The sequence below is a fragment of the Dama dama genome, chromosome 31 (genome assembly GCF_033118175.1).
Source record: "Dama dama isolate Ldn47 chromosome 31, ASM3311817v1, whole genome shotgun sequence".
NCBI lineage: Eukaryota > Metazoa > Chordata > Mammalia > Artiodactyla > Cervidae > Dama > Dama dama.
Window position 1 is genome coordinate 16876535 of NC_083711.1, and position 16606 is coordinate 16893140.

Here is a 16606-nt window from a genome sequence, read left to right on the forward strand (position 1 = left end):
GTTTTGTGAGCACTAAGTGTTTCGCTAGCCAGCCAGGCTCGAACCCGCGGCGGACGGAGGGTGGCAGCACGTGTCGGGCTCTACGTCTCCAAACGAGACGTTAGTCCCACCTGCGGAGCCCAGGGCCCTCGAATCACTCTCCGCGCTCCCGGAACAAACCCGGATCCAGACGCCGGACCTCCGGCGACTGACTCTCAGCGAGGCTTGAGCGCGCCCCCTAGCGGCGGATGCCGTCCGAGAGCCGGGCCCGGAACAAAACTGTCGGGCGGAACCCAGAGGGCGCGCTCGGAGTTTCCGGGGAAGAGGACGGGAAAGGATCTGTGCGCGGAGGTTCCTACCGTCGCGGAGCAGGCAATGGCGGTGGTGGTCTGGGGACTGCGGTTGTGGCGGGCCGCCCCCAGCGGCGGGGCTGCCTGGAGTGAGTTATCAGCGGCCGTGGGGACGAGGAGGGAGGCTTAGAGGACGGTTTCTCTTCAGACTGGGCCCCAGGCGGGTCCTAGCGGGGACTCCAGCGGGGCTGGGGGGGTGGGGGCGGAGGCGGGTGTTTAAAGCCGCCGCCCCTCCCGGCCTTGGGGTCCAAATCTCGGGGAGATGAGGGGAAGGGCCGCGGGAGAAGCTTGGGGCGCCCCCTGAGAGGGAGACCACGTTCTGGTGCATAAGTGTCCTTGTTTTCCCATTGAACTCGTGCACGCCTTGCCAAATCCTCTGATTTGGGGTTCCCGGAAAAACAAAACAAAAAAACAGCATATCTCCCTCTAGATATGGAGCGATTTGGCGTGGGACCTTCAATCTCTTGGAGCTTTCTTGTCCCCAAGACCTTTTCAAAGCGACAAACTTTGCTCAACTTTGCCTTGGCTGGTCTGCTTTTTGACTCCATTTCCTGGTTACCTTTTTCTTGCCCCTTATTGTTTGTAAAGCACAGATTGGAATTCGACGGAGAAACTGGTGAGAATTGGAGATCTGATGGTCAAGGCAAAGTGGAAGTAAAGGCGCGGATCTAGGCAGGCTGCCATCTCTTCCGTTGGCGTTTTAATTAATGTTAGAAAGTGGACCTCTGAGCTCATTTCGGCGAATAGCGTTGAAAATTCCCTTGCCTCCTATTCTTTCCCGACTAGAGGAGGGCGATGGCGGGAGGATGTTCACCTCTTTTGTCAGTATTCACGTTTATTGTAACTTCCTCACAGGGTCTGTGGCCACATCACCTGCTTCTCAGCTGTCACCGACCGAACTGATAGAAATGCAGAATGATCTCTTTAACAAAGAGAAAAACAGGCAGCTGTCACTCACTCCCCGAACTGAGAAGATCGAAGTGAAACACGTTGGGAAAACTGACCCTGGCACTATCTTTGTGTTGAATAAAAACGTTTCCACTCCTTATAGCTGTGCCATGCGTAAGTAACGGTTCAGGGTCCCGTTTTGATGATTTTAAATAAGAAAGGGGAAAAACTGGTGCAGAGGCGACAAGATGTTGTAATGGCTCCCTGAACTCCCTAGTATCTAGCATCTTACTGTGTGTTCGCTGTTGACTGAGCTGTTGAGGATACTAGGGGTCGGGTAAGGTGGGTATTGTAATGCATAGGTTGTCCTGGGACTTCCTTGAATCTGGCTGAGTTTAGAGTGCTGTCACAGCTTCCAGAAGAAGACAGACCTGAAAGCTTAACTACTCTTGTGCTTGCCGTTTTTAGAGACACTCTTGGTGTAATGGGGGCAGTCACCATGTGAGTCCCGTTAGAGGATTTTGAGACAGAGGGACTGCCGTGACCTCAGATGATCAGCTATTTTTTTGGCCTCCTTTTCCTTTCCTGCTGTTTTGTATCTAACTTAACTCTTTTATCTGCTCACTGCTTACCTTTGTGTATGTTGTGTCTTTGTTTATATGTAGTGAATGTGTGAGTGCATGGCGTGAGTGTGATTGGAGTGAAAATACTTCTTATGTTCATATATTAAGATAATAATGCCTTGTGTGTGATCTGGTTTGGAGATGAAGGGAGCAGGGCCTCTATGTTATTTTCGATCAGAATTCTTTTGTAACTTTGATAGAACTGGTAATGTTTAAATTCAGAAAGAACAAAAAGGTCGATCCTTAAGTCCTACATTCTCACTCGAATGACTGCATTGTTAAGGCTTTTGGAAAACTTAGCGATGATTCCATTTGAGTAATTAGCGTTAGTTAAAAGTTCAAGGTGACATCCTGAGTGAGTACTCTCAATCTTCCTTTACTTTGGCACTTGAATTAGTACTTAGAGTTGCTTCCTTGTTTGGCTAGCATTTCTTAAACCTCTGCTCTAGGATAGGTGTTAGGAATACAGAGGAGGCTAAGACAAGGCCCTTTTTACACATTTCACAGGTAGAGATGGGAACACTCCCAGCGTAACCCCTGACCTCAGACTTGCTTCTCTCTCATACTGTCAGTCGTTCAGTACCTGTTTTTTTTGTTTGTTTGTTTTTTTAATTTTTTTTTTCCCCTCTATTGACTACCTGTTATTTCAGGCCCAGTGCTAGGCTCTAGATAAATTGAGTGAGCAAAAATAGGCATGATCCCTGCCTTAGGGAACTTATTTAGACCCTGTGGTTTGGACCACTTCTGTGAATATCTTCGTACTCAAAAAACATCGAATCAGGGATGCAGTTGCATTCTGGAGTCAAATAACAGACCAGATGTGCTTATGTGTGAATTCATACTGATTACTAAAAACTGGTAACTGTTGTATTTAACTTTAGAGTCCATGTTAGGGACGTAAGAGATGATTTGGAAGGAAGGCCCCAAATCCATCTAGAACAGACTTACTGTGGATGTATATTTTTATATTTTCCCTTCTAAGTTGTGTGTACATATATTCAGATATATCCATGATGCTTGTCTCTGAATATTTAAGTGTAGCTCATGGCAGATTATTTTATTACTTAATTAACAGATTAATTTCAGATTAGACTTGGCCTTAATGATTTTTGTTTGGGTAATTTTGTTAATAATTAACAATACACTGAATGTGTTGGACATTAATTCTTATTAGCTACAAATATTTTTTCCCCCTCATAAAAGACAGCTTGCCCAATCTTGCCTGCTCTTTTTTTATTTCTTAACGTAGCACTTAAACATGTAACTTTTCACTTGGGTTTTGTTAGAGTTAAATCTTCAATCTGTTCTAAATTCCTAGATTTAAGTGAGTGGTACTGCAGGAAGTCAATTCTGGCTCTTGTGGACGGACAGCCTTGGGACATGTATAAACCTTTGACCAAGTCCTGTGAAATTAAATTTCTTACTTTCAAAGATGATGATCCAGGAGAAGTCAATAAGGTATTTCTGCCTCTGCATTCTTTTGTCCTCCTCCCCCCGGTTTTTCTTCCCCGTTTTATTAAAACCTGTTTACTTTGGAGTATGCTTGTGCTGTGCTGTATCATGTCCGACTCTCTGCCACCCGGTGGACCGTAGCCCGCCAGGCTCCTCTGTCCACGGGATTCTCCTGTCAAGAGTATAGTGGAATGGGTTGCCATGCCCTTCTCCAGGGAATCTTCTTGACCCAGGGATCAAACCCAAATCTCTTGCCTTGCTGGCAGATTCTTTACTGCTGAACCACTGGGGAAGCCCCTATGGAGTTATACAAATATGGCCAGAGTCAAATGTTGTACTGTATTAATCAGGGTTTTAACTAGAAGATAAGGCATTTTCATAGTTCAAAAATCCTCAGTGGCATTCGTGTCTGTGTTTTGGTTTGAGAAAACTATATGATGTGTCTTTTACATTCATATCTTTGTTCAGCTTACTTTTATCAATCACCCTGTATATTGCAGTAATTTCTTTCTTGCCTTTGACCATCTCTTCTATATTATTTCAGTAATTTTTTAACTTCTCTACCTCCCTCCCTTTTTTATCTGAAAGTCTTTCTTAATAGTCTTGCAAAAGTTTTGTTGGATGATGTGACTGATCCCTAAAGCACTTGTCTACCTGATAACCTTTCAGGTAACTTTCCTGGCCTTGCGTGGACACTTCTCTGACCCTCATCTGCTCTTTGAACTTTAGTTTCCACAGCATCTTTCCACTTCCTGCTCCAGCCACACTGGAGGACTTGATCAATAATGGTTTCTGCTATGTTGTCCTCCTAGCTTTGAGTATTCTCTTTCCTCCCTGTTAAAATCCTGTTAATCTTTTATAGTTAAGTTAAAATTTAATCTGCTCTGTGGAAACTTCTCATGTCTTCTTGTCGGGTGAATCCCTCTTCTGGGTCTCAAAACACTTGCTTAGTGTCTCTTGACACAGTATTTTGATTTTCCTTTGTAATATGAGCTGTTGAATGCGTTGGATTCTTGGCTCTGTGAAGACAGGGATCATGACCCTTGTTGGATCTTGTCCTTGACTTACATACAGTAGGTGTTTAATAAGTATTTGTTGAAATGAAATATTTAAAGAAGGAAATGATAAACATGATAGTTAAAGTAGCTAACATCAAACATTTATTGTATATCGGACACTGTTTTAGGTGATTGACAGGTATTAACTTATTTAATCCTCATTAAAAAAAAATCCCATAAAAGGTACTGTTATCCCCATTTTACAGATAAATAAACCGAGGCAAAGAGAGATGGCAATCGCTTGACCAAGGTTACCAGTTGAGGAAGTGGCTGAGCCTGGATTTGAACCTAGGCGTTGATTCTGAATTCTTCAGACATTAGAAATAGTAAACTCAGATAGATGAGAAAGTGCATTTTGCTGGCCTTCAAGGCCTGAATTTGCGTTTGTTTTTAGTGTATCTGTGTGATTTTGTAGAGCACATTCTGGAGTCTGTCGCACACGACCGAGTGAGCCCACTCTTGTCCCCAGATGTGAAGCGCTTAGGAAGGTCACGTGCCCAGTTAGAGTGATGCCCGTACAGAGCGTCAGATGGGCGGGGGCGGGGGGGTGGGCGGTGCAGCACTCCTGTTTCTTTTTATGACTCTGTGACTGTTATTTTGAAGAAATATTAGTAAATCTTAGTATTTATTATGTTTGTGTATATTTTATATTTCTAGGCTTATTGGCGTTCTTGTGCCATGATAATGGGCTGTGTGATAGAGAGGGCATTCAAAGATGAATATGTGGTCCGTTTGGTCAGAGCCCCAGAAGTTCCAGGTGATGTATACATATAAGCAAATAAACATACACACAGGTCTACTTTCCGTATATGAATATTTTGGTACCTATGTTTGATGTCATATAGAAAGTGACGCTTAGTCGTGTCTGACTCTTTGCAGCCCCATGGATTGCCCACGGAATTTTCCAGGCAAGAGTACTAGAGTGGGTTGCCATTTCCTTCTCCAGGGGATCTTCCTGACCCAGGGATCAAACCCAGGTCTCCTGCATTGCAGGCAAAGGCTTTTACCTCTGAGCCACCAGGGAAGCCTGTTGTATAGAGCTCTCTTCTAATTTAATCTGGGATTCCCTGGTGGCTCAGATGATAATCCTCCTGCAACGCAGGAGACCCAGGTTCGACCCCTGGGTTGAAAAGTTCCTCTGGAGAAGGAAATGGCAACCCACTCAAGTATTCTTGCCTGGAGAATTCCACGGACAGAGGAGTCTGGTTGGTCACATTGCATAGGGTCACAGAGTCGGACATGGTTGAGCAACTCACACTTTCATTTTATCTAATGTAAGTTACTGTCATACATACATTCCATTCATTATAGTTAACAGAATTCCTCTTATTTCTGTCATATTCCATTTAATTATTAGAAGTCAATTATTAACATAATAGAACTAGAGGAGATTGTTTCTCTTGAATATGCATTTCATGTAAATATACTGTCAGTATTTATTTATTATCATTTAAAGTATTTCCAAACAATGTGTGGAGGAGGAGGAGATGTGAGTATAAATAGACTTCTATAGAAAACTGTGTTTTAGGTGGTACCATTTCACTAGAAATGACCCTACGACTGGAGAGGAACACCATTTTTGGGAGGTGGAAGAGTTCATATTCTTTCTAAAACTAGCATTTTACAACAGTATATGTAGTAGGATCACATTTGTATTTTTTTTTAAAGGTAGAAGTTTATACGCCAAAAAATATTTGATTTGGCAATCAATGATTCTAAGAAAAAACAACAAAAAACTAATCTTTATTAGAAGATACTAAAAAACATTTCATGTCCATTTAGTTATTTACTACTTGTTAAATATTTTGTTCTTTAGGAATTTTTATATCTACTAACTGTCTTGATCATCAGAGAAATCTCTGTGGTCATAATATTCTTGAAGAAAACGTGAATGGTTAAAAAATACTGGTGATGTTGGGTTAACAAAAAGGTGAGGTAATTTGATGTCAGAGTCGGTAGAGGTCTGACAGGCAGCTGGAGTAATGGTAGCAGTTTTATAATTTGTAGTGTTGGGAGAGAGTGTTCGCTCTTCATGTTAGGGACTAAATATTCATTTGTGTTAAATTAGTAACTTCATATCCTAACAGATTTAACTTGGCTTTTTTATTTTGGCTGGATTTACAGTGATCGCTGGAGCCTTCTGCTATGATGTCGTTTTGGATAAGAGACTTGATGAGTGGATGCCAACAAAAGTAAGCCTGCTCTTCAGAGTATTAATTTTAGAGTCTGTGCCTTTCTTTGTTAGAATGATTCCTGTGTTAGTATTGTAAATACTCCGTGTTTAGAATATTTAAAAGAATCAGTCATTCAGTCTTTTTTTTTTAGTGTATTTAAGACAGTGGTATATGGTTGAGGGTATTCACCACAGCGTGGTGCCCAGAATATAAAATACAGAGGCTTAGCTATCTTGGATCCCCAGAACACACGTTGAAAATCAGTGCTCTAAACCGGTTAAAGCCTATTGCATGCTGAGATCTTCCAGTAAACAAGGATTACATTGAGAGTGGTGGTGGTGGTTGGGGAGGGGCTGTGAATTAAAAAACATCAGACTTTGAGAAAGCTAACCCAAAAAGCAGACTACATAGCAACAAACTAGCCTGTTCTGGAATGATCCGCCTCCTAAATGAGGGCGCTCCTTGCTGCTCTGGGACTCGGGTAGCAGTAGGAGCCTGGCTAACAGAAGTGGGTCTACGTCAGATGCTGTGTAGGTAGGGGTTGCTGACAGCTTTTGAAAGTTAAACCTAGTGACTTAGTTACGATCGGGGAGGACGGGCAGATGCCTAATTAAGCAAAACCGTATGTCCTACGTTGGAAGTTTGGAAGTCAGGAAAGGGGAGGCAGTGTAGTGTACCATTTTATCAACTTCACTATGTCCATTTTTTTCACATTTTAATATCTCTGAAACAAATATGTCTTTTGTTTGTTTCTATAATTTAAACTTTTTTAGTTGAAGAAAATTATAGATACCTGTGGAGTTGCCTGGTAGCTCAGCTGGTAAATGCAAAGCAATGCAGGAGGCCTGGGTTCAGTTTCTTGGTGGACAAGTTTCCCTGGAGAAGGGATAGACTACCCACTCCAGTATTCTTGGGCTTCCCTGGTTGCTCAGACAATAAAGAATCTGCCTGCAATGTGGGAGACCTAGATTCGATCCTGGGTGAGGAAGATCCCCTGGAGCAGGGCCTGGCAACCCACTTCAGTATTCTTGCCTGGAGAATCCCCATGGACAGAGGAGCCTGGTGGGCGACAGTCCATGGGGTCACAAGGAGTCCGACACGACTGAGCGATTAAGCACAGCACAGTGGAGTCGTAGGTAGTGATACAGGGAGGTTCCGTGTCCCATTTACTCCCTTTTTCCCCATAGTCCCACGTGATCACAGCCAGGATATTTGACACTGATACAGCCAAGATGCAGAACATTTCTGTCACTGCCAGAATTTCTCTTTAGTCTCCATCCTCCCCATCCTGAAACCGTGGCAAATGCTTATCTGTTCTCTATTTGTATAATCTTATCAATTCAAGAATGTTGTGTAAATGAAGTCATATGAAGTATGTCATATTGGGAGATTGACTTTTTTCACTCTGTAATTCTCTGGAGCAAGTGTGACTTAACAGTAGATAGCATCTTATGATTATCACTGGTAATGTCTTTTCTCAGTGGTGCATCTTACATTTAGTGAAATGGTTTCTAAAAGCAAGAATTTCAGAGTTGCTGACTCCAAATGTTGGCTTTGAAAGTTATTTGTTAAATAATCTTGCCCTTATTGCTTAATATCAGAAGAGAGAGAGGAGGGAAATAGGAGGGAAGAAAGAGAGAGAGGGAAGAAAGGTGTTGGGAGCGACGGGGAGAGGATCGGGGAGGGGTAAGAGCGGTGTCTTCTTCATCTGTGGACTCATGTCAGTGTATTTCTTTATTTCTTTTTTAAGTCTGTCAAGATTCTTCCTTTACTGAAGTTAAGTAAAAACTAAGGCAGTCAAAATTTAACTCTTATTGTCTATGAAACTTGCTGCTGCTTTTTTCCTTTTTTTTCCAAAATAAAACTTTACAAAAGAAATGTACTAGTTCATCAGAGGCACTGTGGGGTTTGGTGGAAGGCTTTGAGAAAGTGGGAGTGAGTTACATTCAAGTAACAGCTATGTTAAACCATGAATGTGTATTTGCAGGAAATTATCTCTTTAAGAATGAGGAGAGTCATTTCATTCAAAACAGTCTAATAGGTTTATGGAAAGAATTTTATTACAAAAATTATTTGCGTAATAGTGCTTGATCTTTTCTGTATTAGTAATGATTCATGGTGTGGAAATTATAGTTTTTATTAAAAATCTCATAAACATTGTTAATGTGTATTAATCATTTTAATTGTATTAAATAGATGTTTTCATTAAACAAGTTTCTAGCATTGAATTTTATGCTATATTTTGGACCTGGGCAGTGATGACATTTCCTATTGAAACTTTCTGAATCACATAAACAATAAGTTTTTCCTCATGGATTTATTTTAAGAACTTAGTTTTACTCATAGTGTAAACAAATTTTTGCATCTTACTATGTACTTATTAGCATCTCTACTTCTTGCACCATTATTTTAATAAACATTTACAAGGCTATATAAATGAAATGTTCATTAAAATTTCTTTATAGGATTATACTTAATAATTATTTCTAGTATAGGCTAATATTTAGTTACAAGTTGATTACAAGTTTTATAGTTCGTAGAGTTGGGAGAAATTGCTAATCATACATCTCATGGTTCAAGTATTCAGTTGTTGCAAATTACTGCTTCCTTTCCTAGCCAGTTGGCTTTTGCTTTTTGTTGTAGTTGGATTTATAATATTAAGCATACAGTTTTATCTGCCTTCTACAGAAATGTTTTTAAGTAAATTGTTACAAAAGATTAATACTTTCATTTTTAAGGAGAACCTGCGTTCTTTCACAAAAGATGCTCGTGCTTTAATTTATAAAGATCTTCCATTTGAAACCCTGGAAGTTGAAGCAAAAGTGGCATTAGAAATATTTCAGCACAATAAGTAAGTGTTGGCTTCCTTTAAAACAAAATTAAACCTCTTAAAGTTGTATATAATGAAGAAAATTCAGCTCTCAAGAACTTAGATATTTGATGTACGTAGCCTTTTACTTTTTAGCTTTTACTTTTGTTCAGCTCACTATTTCCCTGAGAAGAAGTGACCCCCTCGCCAGCTTTTGATTCTTTTCTTTCTTTGTTTTGCTGTCTTTTTTTTTTTTTTTGTCCTGTTCTTCTCTTTATGTTACCCCTGTGGTGTGTTCCCCTTATTTTCTTTCATTGTGAAGGGGGTAGCCTGTGTTAAGAAACTGTATTATTTTGATTTTAAATTTAAATTTATTTAAACTGTATTGCATTTGGCAACCTTTCCTTCCCATCTTTCCGCTTTTCAAATGAAAAGGGTAAGACAGTGAATGCCAGCTGCTCAGAAGCAGCTAACAGCTGAAGGGAAAACGTTCACATGGCCAGACCTTCGTCTTCCCTGTGGGAATTAGTCATTTGATGGATTTTCTTTGTCAGCATTTTTAATTGTGCCTGGCTTCTCAATTTCCTTTCTTACTCAGAAAACCTCCAATTTATCTTCTACTAATTGTGAGAATATAAACTAAATTTTAATGTTAATCTAACTAGAATCCATTAGAAAGGGAAATCTCAGAATTTTTTCACTTGGACACGTCGGTGGTTGATGGCGTCATTTACTAAGCTGGGGGTTCAGGAATGAGTTTGGTGAGAAAAGAGGCCATGCGTGTTTGTTCCGTTTGAGTATTTGGGAGTGTAAGATGCTTGTCGAACACCCTGGTGAAGTCCAGAATGTTTTGCATGTACAGTTCAGGGCTCAGAAGAAGTATGTGGTTGAGAAGCAGAGGTGTAGGAGATAGAAGCACAGAAGTGATAACTAAAGCTGTGCGCATCAAGGAGCCAGCCGAGAGGACGCTGCGAGTGAAGAGCGCCAAGGGACGGAACTTGCGGGGCAGGGAAAGAGGAGGGTGAGCAGAGGGTTAAGTAACAAGCAGTAGGGAGGCCACAGAAGCTGGTGGAAGAGAACCCCTTGAGAAGGAGGTGAGCAGTGGGAATGAGGACCTAGGTTGGCACCAAGGAGGTACCTGTGGGTCCCGTGAGAACATTACGGTGGAGTTGTGAGGCTGTGGCCAGACCAGAAGAGGTGAGATGTGAAAGGGAGGTGGGAGGGGGAGGCTCCTAGTCTAACCCTGCCTTTCGAGCACTTTGGCTGAAGAGGAAGAGAAAGGGAAGTGGCTTTAAACACCTTCTTGTATTTAGAATTAAAACTTTTTTTCTTTTTTTGCTGCTTTTTAGGTACAAAGTAGATTTCATAGAAGAGAAGGCATCTCAGAACCCTGAGAGAATAGTCAAGCTACACAGGTAAGTAAAAATGAAAAAAATTGACCTCTATGCGAATTAAATGGAAGGTTTAGTTTTATTGTTACCTGACTAGTATATCACTGAGTAAGATGAGTTTCTGCCTTTATTGTTGTTCTTTCTATTTTCTGTTGCTTTGTTCATTTTTTGATACGGTGGTGATTGGAAGCTGTAATCTCTTCAGGGAGGGTTGCAGCTTCTGTTTCTCATTTTATATTTGTATTTTATGAGTTGGAAAGCATTGTTAAAAATGTAATTTTTAGAGTTAATTTTGAAAATGGGCGAAATGTTCTTTGTTATGAATTGCTCCTAATTCGTATAAGTCTGTATTCACATATGTATATAGAAATAGGGTTACTACTAGTTACTACTTGTTACATCTCACAGCCTGCTTCCCGATGCAGAGGTGAGAGAGGTAAGACAGGGCATTAGCAAAAAGGACTTCTTAGTCTGTATCTGGTTTTTCAACTTAATATTTTCTTGACTCAGACTCAACTTTTTTCCTCTAGGAAGCTGCTCTTAGGGCACAATCTGGCCTGCATACTAAAACTCTAAATTCTGTTGTATTAGTTGTTCCCAGGTTATCAGATTTAGACGTTGGATCCATTTGATGGCATATGTTCAGTGATCTTAAAAATCTTCAAAATTGTAGGAAGAAAAAGTTTCACCAATTTTAATTTTCAAAATTTTAGTCTCTTTACTTGAGATCACTGTGTCAGGGTCTACTCCAGACCGTATTGATCGATAAGCATTATTCTTGATGTAGCAGCAAATAGAATGAATAAACTTTTTTTCCAAACTATTGTTAAGTGATGTGATTTTATGACCTAATTTGTTTATTTTTAAAATCAAATCAGATTTGGTGACTTCATTGATGTGAGCGAGGGCCCTCTTATTCCAAGAACAAGTATTTGTTTCCAGTATGAAGTGTCAGCGGTTCACAATCTGCAAGCCACCCAGTCGAGTCTTGTACGAAGATTCCAGGGTCTCTCTCTACCTGTGCACTTGAGAGTAAGTAAAGCCGAAAGTTTCAGGTTATTCAGTTTGGGTGTGGGTGTGATTCCAGTCTTGATTTTTATACCAATTGGAAGGATATATATTTTAATTTTCATTAAATTGTGTAACACTAATATTTCGTCAACTTGAGTTTATGATTAAAAATAATTTTAGCCAGGATGTAAACAGATAATTTGCAAAAGAAATATTAGTTGAAAAAATTAAGTCAAATTGAGATAGTATTTTTAATGTTTCAAATTCATTTAGAAGAGGGTGCAGTGGGGAGCAGGGGGTCACGTATTGGTGGGACCTTCTGGAGTGCCCTGTGGCCTTATATTTGGCCTGTTCTTCTCTCTGATTTTGAGGATCTCTGTCACTCTCTTCTCCTCCTGCCCTCAGTCTTTCCCAGCGTCAGGGTCTTCGGGTACACAGTATATCTTTTCATTTCTTTAAATCTTTTTTCATCAGCATTTTGTAATTTTTACCATACGTGTCCTTTATGTGTTTGATTTTTTTCCCCGCATGCCTTCCTTTCCTAGCTCTCTACATTTCAGTAAATGAACTGTCAGCTTACCTGGCTGTTTGAGGTCACCCTTGATTCTCTGGTTCCTTCATAGTCAGGCCCCATCCCATCCGTCAGGAAGTTGACTTTACTCTAAAACATATCGTGAATGCATCTTCTGCCAGCAGCTCATCTACTACTGCTCCCTACATCCCGTCCCTCTTTCTCCCCATTCTCCTTCCTGGCTTTTCATTCTTGCCTCCAAAGCACATTCTCTAATGAGTAGCTAAAGTGATCCTTTTAATATACAAATCAAATCATGTAATTCCTATGCCCCAAACTTGCCAGTGGCTTCTCATGAACAAATGCTGACCCTGCACCCTGTCTCACAGAGCCCTGCATTATGAGACTCTTGCCTTTCTCTGACTTCATCTCATACCACTTTTCTCCAGCACCCATTACATTCCACTCAAACCTTAAAGTCTCTCACTGTAGCTCATCCTGCCTGAGCCAGGTATGGTTTTCCCTTGAAATACGCCACTCTTTGCTCTTCCTGCACAAGGGTCACGTATTTAGTAATTTTACCTTTTATCATAGATTTTACCAGCTCATCCAGTTTGAAATAGTCCCTGACCCACCCACATCCCTCAGTATCACCTTCAGCTGATTTAGTAAACATTGATGTGGTCATTTTGCGCTTTGCAGTTTTCATTTATGCATTCTGAAAATTCTCTGCTGCATATGATTGTTAAGTGTTAAGGAAATTAGTTCTGTAACGTTACTATTGTCTTTGTCAGTTTTCACTTGTTCTCTAGAGTAATCTACTAAGTCTTCCAGGTCTGCTCTTCCGGTGTGAGATGTCACAATTGGTTCTTTGTGTGTGTGTGTTAAATTTTATTAGAGTATAGTTGATTTTCAGTGTTGTGTTAGTCTCTGCTGTATAGCAAAGTGTTATCAGTTATACATACACATATATTCTCTCCTTTAAAGATTCTTTTCCCACACAGCAGAGCTCATTACAAAGAACTCAGAAGAATTCTTAATGAATCTTTCCTTGTAATTGCTTATGATTTGAGCAGTGACCAGTAGCATGTTGAAATTGGCTATTTGAGGAAAGAATTAGGGCTTAGTGGGAGAGATTTTTGCTTCCCATTAGAAGGAATGCTTTCTGTGGTGGTACTGATTAAGAAGGACAAAGGATGGCATGTTCAGTCCTTAAGTTTCTTGTTCTTTTTTTTTTTTTTCGCTGTTACAAGTAGAGCTGCTGTGTATAATTGTGTGATAGGTTGTCTGGACACTTTTTCAAAGCTGTTTTCTAAGTGCTAGACGTGTAGTGTTCAGGTCACAGGTGAGCCGTGTTTAGCTGTGGAAAAATCCAGCTAAGTTCCTCTGGCATGTGAGATCTTCCTGGGTAAGGGATGAAACTTGAGTGTCTTCCATTGTCAGGCAGATTCTTTACCACTGAGCCACCAGAGACGCCCCGAGTTGCTTGTTAAATGCTAAGCAAAGCATCTGTCCTGTATAGTGTGTACTTTTTCCTGCTCAGACTCACTTTTTTGACCTTGTAGCCTCATTAGTATTGCCTAACTTTTCATGTGTTTATTTTCTGTATTTGTTTTGTTTAAAACCTATGGAGACTCAGTGTCTTTGATTTTAACTTTGCTGCTTTATTTAATTCATAGTAAATCTTTTCTTTTCAAGGCACATTTTACAATATGGAATAAATTATTGGAAAGGTCTCGGAAAATGGTAAGTGTTTTTGACAGTGTGTGAGTACATTTCTATGAAGAAATTTTCCTTGAAATTAAGCAACCACCACCACCAAAACAACAAAATAATAAAAAGAGAAGGAAAGACATTGGTTGTCTCATTAGCTAAAGCAGTATTGTGGTGGTTGACCTCGTTAGTATTTTGGCAAAAGAAAAGTTGTTATTTGGCAATTCTGTTTTTATTTGCTAATAACATGAGAGTGATACTGTAGGAACTTGAAGAAAAATAAAACTTACTACTGTATAGCAGTAACAGTTCTTTATGGCTATAATGGTGTTAATTAAGTCTATGCTATATTTTTTTGTGAACCTAATGAATATTTAAGATTTGCCAGGTATGTTTTAAAGCTGTCTTGACAGTAGACACTTTAAGATATAAATGTCCTGAAAAACCATTACCCAATTAAATATTTATTATTTTGCATGATGATGTGTACAGCTAGCCTTTAGTAATGACTTTACAGGTAGAATTTGCTATTTAGGCACTTAGCTGTAATGTTCTTGTGCACAGATGATGTAATTTTCTTTTTCTCATGAGAAGAAAGTGTTTTTAAATAGATGGAATAACTTTGTCTCTTTGGTTGGTCACAATGACCGTTTTAGATTAAGAATAAATGAATATATAAGAAATGTAGAAAGTAGTAGAGACAGTAGCCTAGAGTGTCTAATGGAAATCAGTGAGTAGCTGTTTTTACAATATTTATTTTGGTTCACTTTCCTTCTTCCACTATTTATTTTGCTTGTACAAAGGGAGTAGTTTAAACATATGGTTCATTGATTTAACTACAGAGCCTCGTTATGTGCCAGGGACTGTAGGTGCAATAATGAACAAGATCTACTTGCTGTCCTCAAGGAAGTTACTTGAACAGCATAACTAGATCTATACACAGACAATTCAGGTCTACATGTGGGGCTCTGGCATAAAGAAAAGGACCCAAGCCAAACCACTGGTTGGTTAAGGAGCGTTCCCAATCATTATTTCTTAAACTGGTTTTAAAGGGTGAATGGAAGTGGGCCAGGGAGATAATTTGCTTGCAGATGGGTTTATCCCAGAGGAACCTGCTTGCCTAAGAGGCTGGTGGAATTGAGTGCATGGTGAACGTAAGAGGAATCTGGTTGCACACTCACGTGTGGGATGGGTGATGAGTCTGTTGGAAATAGAATATGAGGGGCTTGTCTTCTGTGATGTGGAATTTGCATGCCCCCCCCAAAGATGATTGGAGGTAACTGGAGAATTTGAGTAAGGAAGTGACCTATTGATAAACTCTTCCTGTTTACAAGCTCATTCTGCTGCCAGCATGGAAGATAACTGTGACTTAAGCCAGCAGCCCTCTAAGGGGTAGCAGATGACAAGACCCTGAAGTTCAAGCAGGGCAGTGAGAATGGCTGTGAGAGTTACGTAGGTGGAATTAATAGGACTGTTGATCAAATATGCAGGTGAGAGAAATGTGGATTCTCCCATGCCTGGCTCGGGCGTCCGAGTGGAACACGTCACTGAGATAGATAATGAGGGAAGTGGAGCAGGTTGTAGGGTGATGAGGAATGCCCTTTGGCTCTGTTTGTTTCCTGAGTGACATGTAACAAATATTAACACAGAGATACCTATTCTACTAAACCTGTAGTATACTGTGTTCAAAATAGAATTACTGATTTTTTCAACAAAATTGATTGATTTAAAATACTTTGTTGATTTCATTTTATAGATGAAAAATACAATGACAAACTAGAGAAGCCTAGATGTGTGTCTCAGATTATATTTTTAGTGGAATTGTACTTTACTTGATAATTTATATTGGGAACTTGGTTGTATAAGTTTTCTTCCCTTTCTACTTAACTTTTTATAATTACTATTGAAAAAGAAAGGCAAAGGATTATTAACAAAGACTGCAATGATTTTAAATGGTGAGTGAAGCGTAAAAGTGTTTATTAGAGAAGTAAAGCTATTTATGTTTTTACAGGTAACTGAAGATCAAACTAAGCCTACAGAGAAGAGTGCATCTACCTAGTTACTTCCTCAAATTTAAATATGTATAGTAAATTAAAATAAAAGTTTTCTATGTAATGTTTGTGCGTGCTTATAAAATGAACTGTCTTTTTCTCCCTGAGATTTATACTGGTTTACTTTCTCCTTTCTCTGAAGGGTAAAACAATAAGAATTTTATATAGAAACAAACATTCCCCCTTCTGCTACCTGGATGCAACATTTAGGCATGTTTTTTACTTTCAGGGCTTTTTTGTACATATATAAACATATATGTCGTTGTTTAATTGTTAAGTCGTAACCGATTCTTGTGGCCCCATGGACTAGCTGCTAGGCTCCTCTGTCCATGGGATTTCCCAGGCAAGAATGATGGAGTGGGCTGCCGTGCCATCCCTCAGGTGATCTTCCTGACCCAGGGATTGAACCTGCGTCTCCTGCATTGGCAGGTGGATTCTTCACTGCTGAGCCCCAGGGAAGCCCCGTAAACATATATGCACAAATACGAAGTTAATCTTTTACAAACATAAATAGGGTCATACTAGTTTTCCTTTTTCACTGTTTTAAACAGTGATGCAGTAAACATCTTTGTGCAAAATGGCATGCGTTTTGTGGA

General features: G+C 39.9%; 1 protein-coding gene across 4 annotated transcripts in view; it reads left to right on the forward strand.

Moving 5' to 3' along the window:
- Window positions 1–285: 285 nt before the first annotated feature.
- Window positions 286–16606, forward strand: part of MRPL39 (mitochondrial ribosomal protein L39) — a 32783-nt gene continuing 16462 nt past the window's right edge. Inside the window, exons 1-11 of one of the 4 annotated variants that reach the window (XR_009691545.1) lie at window positions 286–418; window positions 1185–1391; window positions 3159–3298; window positions 5008–5107; window positions 6475–6542; window positions 9263–9375; window positions 10683–10748; window positions 11603–11756; window positions 13945–13992; window positions 15294–15449; window positions 15971–16078. Coding sequence is in view for 3 of the 4 variants with exons in the window: in XM_061134349.1 (XP_060990332.1) it covers window positions 355–418; window positions 1185–1391; window positions 3159–3298; window positions 5008–5107; window positions 6475–6542; window positions 9263–9375; window positions 10683–10748; window positions 11603–11756; window positions 13945–13992; window positions 15971–16018 (1008 nt within the window). In the remaining variant the exon portion in view is untranslated. Of the gene's footprint in view, window positions 419–1184; window positions 1392–3158; window positions 3299–5007; window positions 5108–6474; window positions 6543–9262; window positions 9376–10682; window positions 10749–11602; window positions 11757–13944; window positions 13993–15293; window positions 16079–16606 lie in introns of those variants that run through there. The other 3 variants (XM_061134349.1, XM_061134350.1, XM_061134348.1) reach the window with 3 other exon arrangements.